This window comes from Phocoena sinus, chromosome 2, assembly GCF_008692025.1.
Source record: "Phocoena sinus isolate mPhoSin1 chromosome 2, mPhoSin1.pri, whole genome shotgun sequence".
Lineage (NCBI taxonomy): Eukaryota > Metazoa > Chordata > Mammalia > Artiodactyla > Phocoenidae > Phocoena > Phocoena sinus.
In genome coordinates, this window is record NC_045764.1 from 169,962,473 (window position 1) to 169,977,749 (window position 15,277).

The following is a 15,277-nucleotide window of genomic DNA, read 5'->3' on the forward strand; positions in this document are numbered from 1 at the left end:
AAAAAGCAATTCTTTAAAATACCTTAATGTAAATAAATTGAAATGCAAAATACTATTGTCAGTTTAAGAAGAATAAAGTATTTGACATGAAAACTGTATGATGTGACAATGGATAAACCAGTATTGTACAGCTACCATGAAACAGCACAGTACCTTAATAAAGGCAAATCATGGAAAAGGACTTTATGAATAAAGCACAGTCTCTGTTCAAGTTCCATAATAAGAAAATTTAATAGACATTCTATAATTAAGAAAATAAGATTTGTGAAATAAAGTAAAAGATAAATCATTGAGTGACTAATTTATAAAAGGACTCTCCAATCTTAGAAGGGATTAACAAAGAGTTCCTTAATTATAAAACTTCTTTAAGATATGACTTGTAAGATACATTTTCGGCAACACATTCAGCATGTAAGGTAAATGTGAACATTACTTGATTTGATGTTTTTACTGTAGAAAGGGTATTAGATGTTAATATATCATTTCCCTCTAAGACACAGAATCCAGTGTTTATCTAAGTAATACATAGCAAACTGGCAGAAATGGCATTAATTATAAATGTGAGTATTCTTAAATCTCCAAAATATATGCCCCCATTACTGAATATTTGTGTTAACTCTCACATCAGACGGAAACCTATTAGTACATATTACATATCCTAGGAAATTTTAAAAACCCTCATGTAAACCTTTCAAAAATCTATGATCTTGGTTTTTTGGTTTGTTTTCCTTACCGCTGGTGCAGTTGAACAAACTGGGGAAGATTTTGCTGATGCAGAAAATTCATCCCAGAATAGAGACACTCCAGAGAGCTGAAGTAACTTGTGAGCAAAAGCTGTGGGTTGATGTACGTTAATACCTGAGGACTCGTCAGCAGTTTCATCACAGTACATGGTTCTGAAAGTTAAAAACAAAAAGAGCATTTGCATAAAACTCCTAGGAAAACCTACTTGCAATTATAAGAAATGCACATCGCTGTTGAAGTTAAAGGAATTTTTCAAGTGTTAGCTCTTCTTAGAATATATCTAAAAGGTGGGTCAGCATTACCGTGCTTTACTACAGTAAATATTTTCATGAAGAGACATTAAGCCCAAGAAGGTAATGTTTTGAGGTTCCTAAATTTGGGGGAAAAAATTAATAACTTCCTAAAGTTAGTTTCAAGGAAAACAACTCCTGTGCTCCCTCACAAACATCTCTTGGTTAACAGTGAGACAGCATTTGGCTCCAAGTCACAAGTCTGACATGACATTTCTTTTTCTTTTTTTTTTTTCTCGCGGTACGCGGGCCTCTCACTGTTGTGGCCTCTCCCGTTGTGGAGCACGGGCTCCGGATGCGCAGGCTCAGCGGCCATGGCTCACGGGCCTAGCCGCTCCGCGGCATGTGGGATCTTCCCGGACCGGGGCACGAACCGGTGTCCCCTGCATCGGCAGGCGGACTCTCAACCACTGCGCCACCAGGGAAGCCCCTGACATGACATTTCTTGAATTCCTGTAACTGTTCTATGAGTCCTTATGACTCATCTTCAGCTTAAGTAAAATATTGTTGTGCTAAATGCATGAGATTTTAGAAATTTTTTAAACATACCATTTTAAGGTAATGCAACCTAATTTCAAAGATTTGTTAACAGTAACTGTTTCACTAATTGCTATGTTTTGTGAAAGACAGAAACCAGAACTCAATAAAGGTCGCCAACAGATCCACATATAAAGTGTCTTTGGTGCTCGGTGTACATACTTCTTTCTGCTTATCTCTGCTGGCAGCTCATGTGGCATTAAGACACAGGTGAAGAGTCACTACCTCAAAACAACACTCAGTAGTGGGTATGTAAATCAATCCCTGTTTTAGAGCTATTTATAGGTGTTCCAAGTGGGCAAACGCAGAAAACGAAAAGTGATGTGTTTACATCTTTTTAAGTAAATCACTATTGTACATATTGACCTTAAAATACCCTCACAGAATCTTCAAAGAAAACAAGTCTTAGCCTAAAGCAGCACACAGACCAAATAAAGCAAAGCAAAAAAGCCTATCACATTAATGAGACACATCTAAATAGTACATTGTTCATATGAAAAAACTGAAACTCCAACAGGAGTACCTTAAATTTAGTACCACTCAAATAGTCATTATTTCGATGTGATATTAACTAAAAGAGAATTACCTGCTTTGTGAAATCAAATATTCAGAGCATTATATTATACACAATTATACCCCAACTGGTACTTTCAGCTTTCAATAATGGGATTAGAACACAACTTGGAGAAAAGCACTTTACTCAGAAATAATGTAATATATTAACTTAATACAAGCACCTCTAAACTCCAAAAGCATCCTGAAATCTAATGAGAGTCAGATTTTATTATTTACAAAGAAAAGAACAGGGTAATTTGCTTTCAGATATAAGAAGTCTTACCTTTCTATTCGAATTTCAAGTGCAGTTCCAGTTTTGGAATTTTCTGGCACATGTTCAATTCTCAAGACAGTGTCTATAAAAGTGACTTTTACTCTTCTTAGTACTAGAGTAAACAGGTAACCGTCAACATGAGACCATGTGTATACTAAATAAAAACTTCTAATGAAAGGAATAAATACTAAATTAGTTTAATAAGAACTTACAAAATAAAAGTTGAATTTCTTTCCTTGAAAAAATCCCCAAATCCTGAGCTTTGGAATAGATATTTTGCCTTGCTGAGCACTTACCCATGTTACATCTCAACCTGGGGCAATGGCTAACACTATCTGTTGAATTCTAATCCCTTCATTATGCAAAGCATAATAAAATAAACAGAGGAGAAACTAGGGTAAAAAAGAACATGACATTTAACTGAATACAGTAAGTCCCCTACAGAGGAACGAATTCCGTTCTGAGAGCGAGTCCAATTTTTTCCTAAGTCCAACAGAGTTAGCCTAGGTACCCAACTAACACAATCGGCTATATAGTACTGTACTGTAATAGGTTTATAGTACTTTCCACACAAATAATACATCAAAAAACAAACACAAAAAAGAAAGAAAACATGTTGACTCTTACAGTACAGTACCTTGAAAAGTACAGTAGTCCAGCACAACAGCTGGCACACAGGGGCTGGTAGTAGTACCAGCAGCTACATCACTGCTGTTTTTATGCTTGCTTCCAGACATCCTGGGCTTGAAATAAAGATACTGTACTACCGTACTCTATATAGCACTGTGCAGTACAGTACACAAAAGCACAGCCACTTGAAGAGGATGCACACACATGACAATGTACGCCAGACATGTGAACTAACTTACGTGACTGGACATGTGAACGCAGGTTCACATCTTTGAAAGCTCGCAACTTGAAGGTTTGTATGTGGGGGATTTACTGTACAATTTTTAAAATAACCTCAATTCTAAAGTTCTGAAGTAAGAAAAACAATTCTTTTAAAATCACTCAAATGAGTTTTTCTCATCCAAGCCTTACTACTAAGTAAAATCTAAAATTTTTGAAAATACTCAATAATGCCAAACCTGTTTCAATGGTTTCAGCAAACTTTTCAAGTCCTTCAAAAGGCTGGGATCCTTCTCCTTGTTCATCTGTTAGTTTCTGGCTAAGACATTCTTTTGCCAATTGCATGCTGCTGGTCATGAAACTTGACCAATACATAGGCTCAGAACCAGTTGCTGCAGAAAATACAGATTAATCCTAAGTAACTTCTCACAGTTACAACAAAGCCATTTCTTAAAATCACACATTTCAAACAGATAAATTCTTAATCCTCCAAGAGATATTCAGCATCATGGTGTCACCCAGGGATACAACAGTCTACAAATTACTCCTGAGATTTAAACATCACCTTATAACTGAGAAGGAAAAAAAAAAAAATCACAGATAAAAGTCCAGAGACACATGTTCTCATTACATGATATATATCTGACAAATATTAATTCACACATTCATTCAAGTATTTAATGGATATTTTATATGAGTGGTATTGTTCAAAATACTGTAGAGCAGGGGTCAACAAAATTCCTGCAAAGGATCAGACAGTAAGTATTTTAGGCTTTGTGGGCCATATGGTCTCTATCACAACTACTCAACTCTCTCACTCTAGTACAAAAGCAACCAGAGAGAATGAATGAATGAATATGTATATATGGTGATGTTCCAATAAAAATTTATTTACAAAAACAGATGACAGACCAGATTTGGTGTGCAGGCCATAGTTAGCTGACCCTGCTATAAAAGAAAGAAAAATAAAATAATTATTAATTCTGCCCTCAAAGAGACTACAAGATAGTAGAAGAAATGAGATAAAATTAAGAAGAATTAATAGCCAACTACTGAGTGTCAACAGAAAATATTATGATAGCTAAGAGAAGAGGCTAAATCTTCTAGCTGAGGGAATTCACAGGAAAGGAGAGATAGCAGTTGACCTAGGCTTTAGAAGGTTACTATAAATGTAGATAAAACAGAAGAGCATCCTTGGAGAAGGAACACACAAACTGTGAAGAGTCCTTTCCAGATCCTCCCTCATGAGAGAATTCCACCACACTTCCTTATGTTATTCAAAACAAACTGACAGAGATTACTAGAATTATTGTCTTCTAAAATTAAAAGTCCTTTTAATGAAATATTTTTAAAATAAGGGTAAAATATTTGACTTTCCTTAGTAAAGTATTACTATATCTACTCAGCTTGGTTAAAATATAAAATATTCTTGTTAATTAAATACCAGATTATTAAGAATTTCCATGCATAGATTACCAATTTTAAAAATACAGCTACTAAATTTTACTAAGCATAACTTAAACGTTGGTGTTTCAGGCAGCACTTGGGATCACAATTCTTCAAATATATCTTTACAAACATCACTTGTCACTGAAAGAATTCAAGTTCATAATTTAACATGATTCACCATCATGACTTTACTAGCTTATACACAAACACACACTCTGCAGTAGACAATCCAAGACATAACACAGCACAGTGGTTAAGAATAGGGGCTCCAGAACTAGACTGCCTAGATCCAGATCCCATCTTTTCCATTTAATTAGCTATAACCTTGGACAAGTTATTAAACCTAGTATTTATGCTTCAATTTCCTATTCGGCAAAATGGAGATAATTAAAAGTATCTATGTCAAAGAGCTACTGTGAGGATAGTACTTGTAAACCACCCAGAACAGTATCTGGCATGCAAGAAGCACAGTATACATGTTTGATAAATCAGAAAACATCATATGTGTAATTAAAGCTACCACACGCATATATTCGTAAACAATGACTTGCTACTACTTTAAATCTTTTCCTTCCCAAAGTTTTCTTCTGAAAATTTTCAATCCTAAGAAAGAAGTGTACAATAAACACCTGCATACCCTACACCTAGATTCATCAAGATTACACACACACTGAGACTTCCCTGGTGGTCCAGTGGTTAAGAATCCACCTTCCAATGCAGGGGACGTGGGCTCAATCCCTGGTCGGGGAACTAAGATCCCATATGCTGCGGGGCAACTAAGCCCACGTGCCACACCTAGAGAGCCCATACGCTGCAACTACTGAGCCCGCGTGCTCTGGAGCCCGCACGCCACACCTAGAGAAGTCTGTGCGCCGCAACGAAGAGCCCACACACCGCAACAAAGACCCAGTGCAGCCAGGAAAAAAAAAAAAAAAGATTACATACATACTCTCAAACTTTCACTGAACTATTTGAAGGTAAACTGCAGACATCATAACACTCACTCCCAATGACTTCAGCATGTAACTCCTAAGAACAGGACCAGTCTCCTGCAAAAGCTCAATACCATTAACACATCCAAGCAACGTAACATTGACAAAACATCATACATACATTCAATACCCAAATTTCCCCAGCTGCCTCAGTAACACCTTTCATAGGAAAGAAAGAAAGAGAGAGAAAGAGAATTATGTACTGCAATTAGTTATTCATGTCTTTAGTCTCCTTTGATCTGAACAGTTCCTCTACCTTCATTGTCTTTCACGACATTTTTTTAACAGTACCAACCAGTTAGTTTATAGAATTTCCCTTATTTTGGATTTGTCTGACTGTTTCCTCATGATTTGATTCAGATTAAGCACTTTTAGCAGGAATAATACATAAGTGATCACGTCTTTCTCAGCCCCTCAGTCAGGACACACATGATGTCAGTTTAACCCATTATTGATGAGGTTAAGCTTGATCACTCAGTTATGGTGGTGATTGTCAATTTTCTGCACTGTAAAAGAAACTTTTTCCCTCTGCAAATAATATGTAAACAGTGGGAGATATTCTTATACTGTCTAAATATCCAGTTTTTCAACAACCCTTCACCGAACGGTATCAGCGTTCATTGATGATCTTGATACCATTAATTTTTACTATGGTGGCTGAAAACATGGGGGTATTCTGCCATTTTTTTTATGTTTATAAGTAGTAGCAATGAAGAGCTTTCCCTTCTCCTTGCCCCCCTTACATACTTATTTGTATTGACATGGACTTAGGGGTTGTTTTTATTTAGTGTGTTATAATCCATTATTTTCATTATCCTTTTTGATGCCCAAGTTTAACAGATTTGGCCAATGGGAGCCCCTTCAAGCCCAATCCTGTGTCCTTTTAACATTTCTCCATCAATCTTTGAGCACCTCCTTGCTTTCTGGCACAATACTTTGAATCTTTAAAACGTAAGTCACTTTTTACTCAGTATTGTGTAATAATTGATAATGGAAAAGAATTTGAACCATAATATATATACATATAAACATAAAAATATGTATAACGATCACTTCAGGTGCTGTACACCTGAAGCACTGTAAATCAACTATACTTCAAGTTAAAAAAAAAAGCATAAGTCACTTTAGATAATTGGTAACAAACAATTAAACCAATCATTATATGCTAAAGTTCCTGTAGGTAAATAGAGACAGAAATAACTCTGAAGATACAATCACACGCCCCCCACATGGACCATGCCCTAATATTTTATCTACTGAAAATCTCACAAACACAATGCAAAACTAATACTGAATTTAACGCAATCAGGTTACTTTCCCAATCTCTGAAAATTAAAAATAGAAACAAACAGAAACACATAATATACACCTACCTAGGCGAGGTCTAGGTCGGAAGACCAGTTCTAACCCTTTCACTTCCAGTGCACAATTATCCTGCAGCAAGGAGCCCCATGGAACGGACAGAGAAATTGACTGTATGAATCCTTCAGTGACTTCTAAAGGCGCATCTGCTGACTCCAGGATCTCATTGAGACACTAAAGACAAAAAGAAAAGTGCATTGTGAAATCACAAGAACAAGAACTTAAAATTGTTGACTTATTCAGAGATGCTAAATATGCTAATACATGTGTCAGGCACTAAGGATAAAGAAAGCAGAGACCACGATAAGGATGATTCCTGGCCCTCACTAAGCTGACAAAACAGCTTACCACGAAAGGCACATTTAACTAAAGTGGGATAAGCTGCACGACAGAGGAAATACACTGTACTATCTGAACGTGTAAAAGAACCTAACTTAGAGATACAAGGCAGGCCACCTGAGGAAGTGCTATTTAAAGCTGAGACCAGAAGGCTGAGGAGTTAACTGGACACAGTGGTCCAGAGAGAGACAATAGCATGTAGAAGGATTCAAAGAAGGCAGACGTCAGAGTATACAAGCACACATATTTGAGTTTTGGGCGGGGTGGGGGGGCAGGTGTGGAAAAAGCTGCTTTAGGCTTTCCTGTAGCATGCCAGGGTGGTGAGCATGCCAGGGTGATGAGCATGCCAGGGTGATGAGCCAGAGATAAGGCTACATAGATAAGGGTGAATGGGATCCAAAAAGCCTTGTAATTAATGTTAAAGAGTCTGAAATTTATCTCAAGGGCAATGTGAAGCCAGTGAAAGATTTTAAGCAAGGGCGCCATGATGAGGATAGAACTTTTAGTGAGCCACTCCTGCTGTCATGTACAGCATGTATTGGAGGAAAGCAAAACTCAAGCAGAAAGGATGTTATAAGTAAGAGAAACTAAAGTTTGGTTTGGCAAGGATAGTGACAATGAAGAAAGTTAGAGGAAGATGGATTTCTGTAATATACTAGGAAGTAGAATTCATTGTCATCATGAGGGGTAAAGACAAGACGGAATGAAGAATGACTCGCTGGTTGCTGGCTTGGGCAACGGCTTAGATAGGGGTGCCATATACTGAGACAGGGGAAGGGGAAGATGAAGAATTCAGTTCCAAAGAGAATATCTGAGCAGACATCAAGGTGGAGATGTCTAGGAGGTCCAGAGCTCAGGAGAGCCATCTGGGCTTATAATACAGAAGGGCTTTATAAACACAGAGGGTAAATGAAACCACAGGGGTGAGCAGAGACAGCCTTTGGGAACTAATGTAGAGTAAAAAGACAAGAGGCTTAGGACAGAATCCTGATAAACACCAACATTTAAGAAAAAGGTTAAGAAAGAGGAACCTGCAAAGTAAACAAACAAAAAAAAAAGCAAACAGAGAAGTAGAAAGAAAATCAAGAGCCTCTTGCCCCGGAAAATTGTGGAAAGACAACATAAAGAGTGGTCAAGTGCAACAAGAACTAACAAGAAGTCAAAGATTTTTAAATGTCCACTGAATTTAGTGACATTTAGCATGTAGGTGATCCCACTGACAGTAAGTTCAGTGAAGTTTTAACTACAATAAAAGGAAGACGGATGTAAATACTGTTAGTAGAATAATTAAATGGGTTTTTTTGACAGACAATACTTTTTAAATTAAAATAACAAAAATGTATTAAATGCCAGCCTACACGTAATGTGCTTCCTGTATGCTATGTTGCATAAGGGTAGTGTTGTAATTCTTTGTCTACAAACCTAACGTTGAACACTGAGATCTAGACTGGCTCACGTTCTATCACTGGAGGTTACTACTTTGATTTTTTTTTTTTTTTTGCTGCACCACAGCATGCGGGATCTTAGTTCCCCAACCAGGGACCCGTGCCCCCTGCAGTGGAAGCACACAGTCTTAACCACTGGACCACCAGGGAAGTCACTGGAAGTTACTATTTTAATAGACTTTCTTCACAATGGTGTTTGTGTGATCCTACAGACTTCCTAAAGAGTACATGGGCATGGATGGTTTTAAGGTATAAAATTCCAGATCCCCAATCTCCAAATATATTCTTTCCTAAAATGGACCTTCCTGAGAAGGGCACTTAAAGCAGTGGCATCACGTTGGGTCTCCTTTCCCATATTCCCTTGTACAGTCTCCCTTCTGCCACTGAGCCAAAAATGGCATATCTTTTTCCCTTCCTGAACCCTCCCTTACGCACTGCCTAGGATATAAAAATCTTCAGGCAGGACCAGCAATAAGTTTTCCGCTCTTTCCCCACCTTATACATATTTTTGGCATAGCCATTCAAAGAAATTCAAAGAACTAAGTGATACTGCTACCGCAAAATCCCTATAATTCTCATCTACTTATTTAGGACAGCAGTGTTTCTCAAGCTTATAACTATTTTAAAAATTTGGAGTGAAATTTATGCTGAACCCTACCAAATTCTAGTTGTAAGTATATTCATCTATGGATACATGAACAAATCAGGGAAGAGGGGGAAACACACCCATAACATCAATAAATATATTTCCAATAAGTTTTTATGTTTAGTTATTCAAATGTATAATATATTTACATTGTTTTGATCAACTGCCCTTAACATTGTAATAACAGAACAATCCAGGGAAAAATTCACTTAAAACACAATGATTATGTGAAGGAGATACTGATAAGATCAATATGGTAAAAGCCCTAGAGCAACCACTAAAAAACTCAAAAAAGAAGAATCAATAGTGAAGAAATCATTATGGGAATTAAAATGTTACACTAGGGCTTCCCTGGTGGCACAGTGGTTGAGAGTCCGCCTGCCAATGCAGGGGACACGGGTTCGTGCCCCAGTCCGGGAAGATCCCACATACCGCGGAGTGGCTGGGCCCGCGAGCCGTGGCCGCTGAGCCTGCGCTTCCGGAGCCTGTGCTCCGCAGCAGGAGAGGCCACAGCAGTGAGAGGCCCACATACCGCAAAAAAAAAAAGTTACACTAGAAAATATTCACTTAATGCAAAAGAAAGTTGAATTGTGACACAAATTTTTAGTATGATCGATTTCAATTTAGTTACATGTTTTTATTACAGAGAAATGACAGCATGATGAATAAAAGATATAAGCATAAAATACACAAATTACAATAAAATCTTGCAGAGGAAGCTGGATGGACATATGAGTTCAATGGGAAAACATATAATGTTAAATTTCCAACTATTAATGGTGACCTTGTTCAAGCACATTTAAATATATAATGGCAGGTATTTAGATCTTACTGGGTAAAAAAACTATATTTTTATTATATCAGTATTTACATTATCCTTACAACTATTTAAACTTTTAATGAAAACATTGTAAAGTCCATTTTAAAATGTACAAGGAATATGTTAGTGTTTCAAAAATTTTTTAAAGAAAACTGGGCAAACATGTTTGAAGAATAGTCTTCTAAAACACAGTCTTTTAAAACACAGTAGCTCGGTCACTTACTAGCTAGGTGGCTTTGGACAAGGTTTTAACTTGAGTCACAATTTCCTCATCCATAAAATAGCGATACTACCAGTTTAAGGTTATTGTGAGTATAAATGAAATAACGTGTAAAGCTACCAACATGGCTCCTGGTACCAAGTAAACACTCTGTAAATGCTGCTTACTGTTCTTTGTCTTCCACAGTGCCTACCTAGTACAATGATGAGCACTGCTAGGAATTCAAGGTGTGCTTGGCAGGATGAAGAAAAGCAAACATTAAGTTATACGCTTATTTTTGATACCGTAAGACTAACTAGGAAAAGAATACATCCTTATTAGTTTAAGCCCAGGCGTAAGAATTCAAATAAAACAGACTTAAAAGTTGTACCATACTTAATGTACAAATGGGCATTTGCACTCTCACTCAGGCCATACATCAGACTGGAACAAAGAGAAGACTAGCAGTTCCACAGTGGGAAGGGTGGTACCTCTGGCTGGATGGTCCATTTCAGTGCACTGACACTTGAGCATACAGTCTACATAAGAAAAGCAGACTTTTAAACAGAATCTTTGTGAGAGACAGAAAATGACAGTAACTTTCTGATTTCCCGGGTTTTCTTATGACCAAACATTTAGGAGTTGAATTTAAAGATAATAAGTAATTTTCTTCTTCACAAAGATTAGAATTTTAAATATGCCTACCTTTTATGTGATGACAAATGGCTATCAGTAGTACATGCTACCTAGCAGGTATACTCCAGAACACAAAACACACTTAATCTGTCTTTTCAAAGTAAAGATACCACTTTATTAATGAGTGAGAAAAGTAGCTGCTTTTCAAAGGATTTTTGTACTATGGAGAGGACATTTTGAAAAATTATATTTGGAAATGTTTCCACTGTTACATGATTTTGTTGCTGAAAAAATGTCTATTAAAAACACTATTTTTTTAAAGTCATCATCTACACAGGTTACAAAGGTTTGAAAACATGAAAAATTCACTCAGTAAATTTAAAGTCTTCTTAAAACAGTTTTTTTTTTTTTTTTGCGTTATGCGGGCCTCTCACTGTTGTGGCCCCTCCAGCCGCGGAGCATAGGCTCCAGACGCGCAGGCCCAGCAGCCATGGCCCACGGGCCCAGCTGCTCCCCGGCATGCGGGATCCTTCCAGACCGGGGCACGAAGCTGCGTCCCCTGCATCAGCAGGCGGACTCCCAACCACTGCGCCACCAGGGAAGCCCTTTAAAACAGTTTTTTAAAAGGAGTTTTAAAGTTAAATATATATATATGTATATATATATATATATACACATATATATATATATATATATATACACATATATATATAAAAATGCAACATGTCCCAATTAGCAAGAATAATTGACTGAGATCAAGGAAGAAGGGAATCTCACAGGCGATTTCAACACAATCCTACACATAATTGATGACTGAGATTTGAAACATTAGGAATGTTGTCAATAATAGGATTCTCCCGTTTGGATCTATGAATCTTTGTGAGGTATCTTTTTATCTGTCATGAAAGTCCTTCAAATCAAATGTCAAAGGTAATTGAATTTGCAATCAGAAGTTTAAATAGTTGTATCTAAACGTCACACCAAGATTTATCTTAGTCACAAACACAGCACACTATAATGAAATAAAGAAACCAGCAACAGCCAATGTTTACTGGATACTTTATTTGACATTATCATTTTGGCTGGGCATATCCCTCACCTTCAAGAAGCAGAACAAAATATAACCTTCAGATTAAATCCAACCTTAAGTTACTTTTCCAATGATCCTGAAGTCAAACTGTAAAACTGAAATATTACCACCTCTGATTTCCCATGAAGATTAAATAAAACCTCGTAAATAACAGTGCCTAATACAGTGCCTGAAATAAACAAATGCTCAGTTACATTAACTGCTCTTTCCTTGGCTTGAAGCCATGTGATTAATAAAGAGATAATAAGCTTAGGAGTGAGACTTGAATTCTCACTATACCACTTGCTAGCTGTGTGACTTGAGGCAAATTATTTAACTCCATCTGTAAAATAGAAATAATACCCACCTTATAGGGTTAATGTGAAAAGTCATTAAAGAATAATGCAGGGGCTTCCCTGGTGGCACAGTGGTTAAGAATCCGCCTGCCAATGCAGGGGACACGGGTTCGAGCCCTGGTCCGGGAAGATCCCACATGCCGCGGAGCAACTAAGCCCATGTGCACCACAACTACTGAACCTGTGCTCTAGAGCCGGCAAGCCACAACTACTGAGGCTGCGTGCCCATGCTCTGCAACAAGAGAAACCACCACAATGAAAAGCTCACGCACCACAACGAAGAGTAGCCCCTGCTTGCCACAACTAGAGAAAGCCCGCGCTCAGCAACAAAGACCCAACGCAGCCAAAAATAAATAAATAAATTAAAAAAAAAAGAATAATGCATACACACAACATTGTAAATCAACTACACTTCAATAAATAAATAATTAAAAAAGAATAATGCAGCCAAGTCCTTCAACCCAAAAAAGACTGTTAATAAATATCCTCCTTAAAGACAGTCTATTCATAACTGTACCCAAAGGATAGACTTATGGGTCAATGAATTTTAAAATACCCATCAGAATCCTTATCTTTTGGTAGAATTACAGCAATGCAGTACCCTGACACAGTGCCTAGCATGGAGTGGATGCTCCGTTAATGTTTACTGAACTCGGGTGAATTACTACGTCCAATGTCACTTGGCTAACTGTGGCAGCATGGGCTAGCCTGGGTTGGAACTAGGTCCTTCTGCTACTCAAGCCAAGGCTTTTCCCACTATCCTGTGTACTCTCCCTAGTCTAGGTCATCCACTTGCTGATAAAATTACATGCTTATTTACACCAGTACAAATTAATTTAAGGGTCATAGTAAGGTGTCACCATAATTTGAGTTTTTCAGGTTTCTACGGCTAAAGAAGTCCCTACTCTGTTAAAATACTTTTACATAAAAGAAAAACAAACAAAAAAAACCCCACAAGCTTTTTACACAGCTTAAATCAAGAAAAAAAAATGTTTCCTTTTGTTTTGCCCAGCTACCACAGGAAAGTTACCTATACTGATGATTTCCTAAATGTAGACCGTGTTGGAATGTTTTCAGAATAGTAATACTTTAAAATGGTACAACCAACACAAACTGTAAGCCGCAAACTCTAGTGGAACAAATAAGAGTTGGGGGAAGTGGGAGAGCCACTCCATTCTTGCCAAACTCAAGGCTGAATACACATGAAGTAAAATACTATGCACTGAAAACATACAGATGCAGGTTCAACTATACAAGAAGCACCTGTTAAGACGAGTCAACTCACAACCTCTGGATGACAAGCGGAAAACAGGTTTTTAAATGTCTGAACGCTGCAGCTTCAGCGCTTTTGCAACACCCGCTGTTACGATCTGTCACGTGAAGCAAACAGGCACAACCAAGCATCACTATTAGAGCCACACTACCGTTCACCGACTGGCCTTCTACACACAGTATCAAGCAAAAGCAGGCAAACCGGCAGAGGAGGCCTTCGCCTAACTTTCTTCCAGATGCCAAACGCTGTACGGAGGCCGCGGTGTGCAAGTACCCAACCCCAAGTAAATAAATGAATACCTAGGCATTCTGACATCCCCAAAGGTCCTCCTCAACCTTAATCTTTCCAGAGTGTCATCCCATGAAATACGACTTGTTTGCACAGAACCCCGAGACCCGTCCTTCCCCAAAGGGGCAGCACTGATCACCTCCTTCCATGGACCCCTTTCAGCCAGATTCACAGACACCCACCCCCGCCCAAACCACTGACTCCGCTGATTCCCACAGGGTAGACTCCATTACCTATGTTAAGTTTCTGAACACGTGATTTGGGAGAGAAAACTTGCTAGAAACAGATTACACGACACTTGAACACATTTCTCGGAGGACTGCCCCACCTGGAGCAAAACAATCCCCAGGGAGGGACTGAACGTCACCAATCTTGGATGACACTCGTTCGAATCACGCTAAAGAGAAGACTGAGTCCCTCCCGGCTGGCCGCCGGCAGCTCTTACCCATTTGTCCAAGGGGACTTGGGCGAGGGACCCGGTGCCCTGGTACAGGTCCAGACTGAGCTGCTCCAGACTCAGCTTCTCCTGCAGAAAGTGGCCCAGGTACCTCTGCAGGAGGTACCGACAGGCCCTCTTCTTGATGGACTCCGAAAACGGCCAAGGCATGACGAGGGCTGGCAGCTGGGCCGGCAGGGGCTGCGGACGGCTCCGGCCTGGGGGTCCAGACTCCGGCTCCAGGCCGCTGCTGTGGCTGCAGCGGCGTCTCAGGTCCCGGCCGGCGAGCCCAGGCCGCGGCGAAGCCTAAGCCCGGGGAGGCCCCTCCATGCCCACTCGGGGCCGGGAATCCCTCAGGGAGACCCCCATCACCTGTGCCGCGCCGCTCGCGCTAGGCCTGGAGGGGACAAGGCGCGGAGGAGTCCCCGTCACCCCAAGTCCGGGGGCTTCCGAGGGGGTCCTAGTCGGCCCAGAGAGAGGATGCAAGAGATCACGCGGGGAGACGGAAAGGCCTGAGGCCGGGGCTGAGGCGGACACCTCCACCGCCGCTGCGCGACGAATTTGTTGTCATCCACGGGGCGCGCTCCCGACTGCGGGACGCTACCTGCGCGTCCGCGAGACCCGGACTCCAGCGCGCTGCCGGGCAAGGCGGAAGTGACGCCACACTGGGGGTCGAAGGAGGCGGGGAAAAGGACCCGGAAGGGGGCAGTTCCGGCTC

At 39.5% G+C, this 15,277-nt stretch overlaps 1 protein-coding gene across 5 annotated transcripts in view; it reads right to left on the reverse strand.

The window, feature by feature from the left end:
* The window catches only part of ATG2B (autophagy related 2B), a 78,543-nt gene extending 63,329 nt beyond the window's left edge, over positions 1-15,214 (reverse strand). For all 5 annotated transcript variants that reach the window (XM_032622773.1, XM_032622774.1, XM_032622775.1 and 2 more), the window contains exons 1-5: positions 14,569-15,214; positions 7,064-7,226; positions 3,489-3,641; positions 2,410-2,512; positions 734-896 (exon numbers count right to left, since the gene is read on the reverse strand). In XM_032622773.1, the coding sequence (XP_032478664.1) occupies positions 734-896; positions 2,410-2,512; positions 3,489-3,641; positions 7,064-7,226; positions 14,569-14,730 (744 nt within the window). In that variant the 5' untranslated portion in view covers positions 14,731-15,214. The remainder of the gene's footprint in view (positions 1-733; positions 897-2,409; positions 2,513-3,488; positions 3,642-7,063; positions 7,227-14,568) is intronic.
* Between the last annotated feature and the right edge of the window lie 63 nt (positions 15,215-15,277).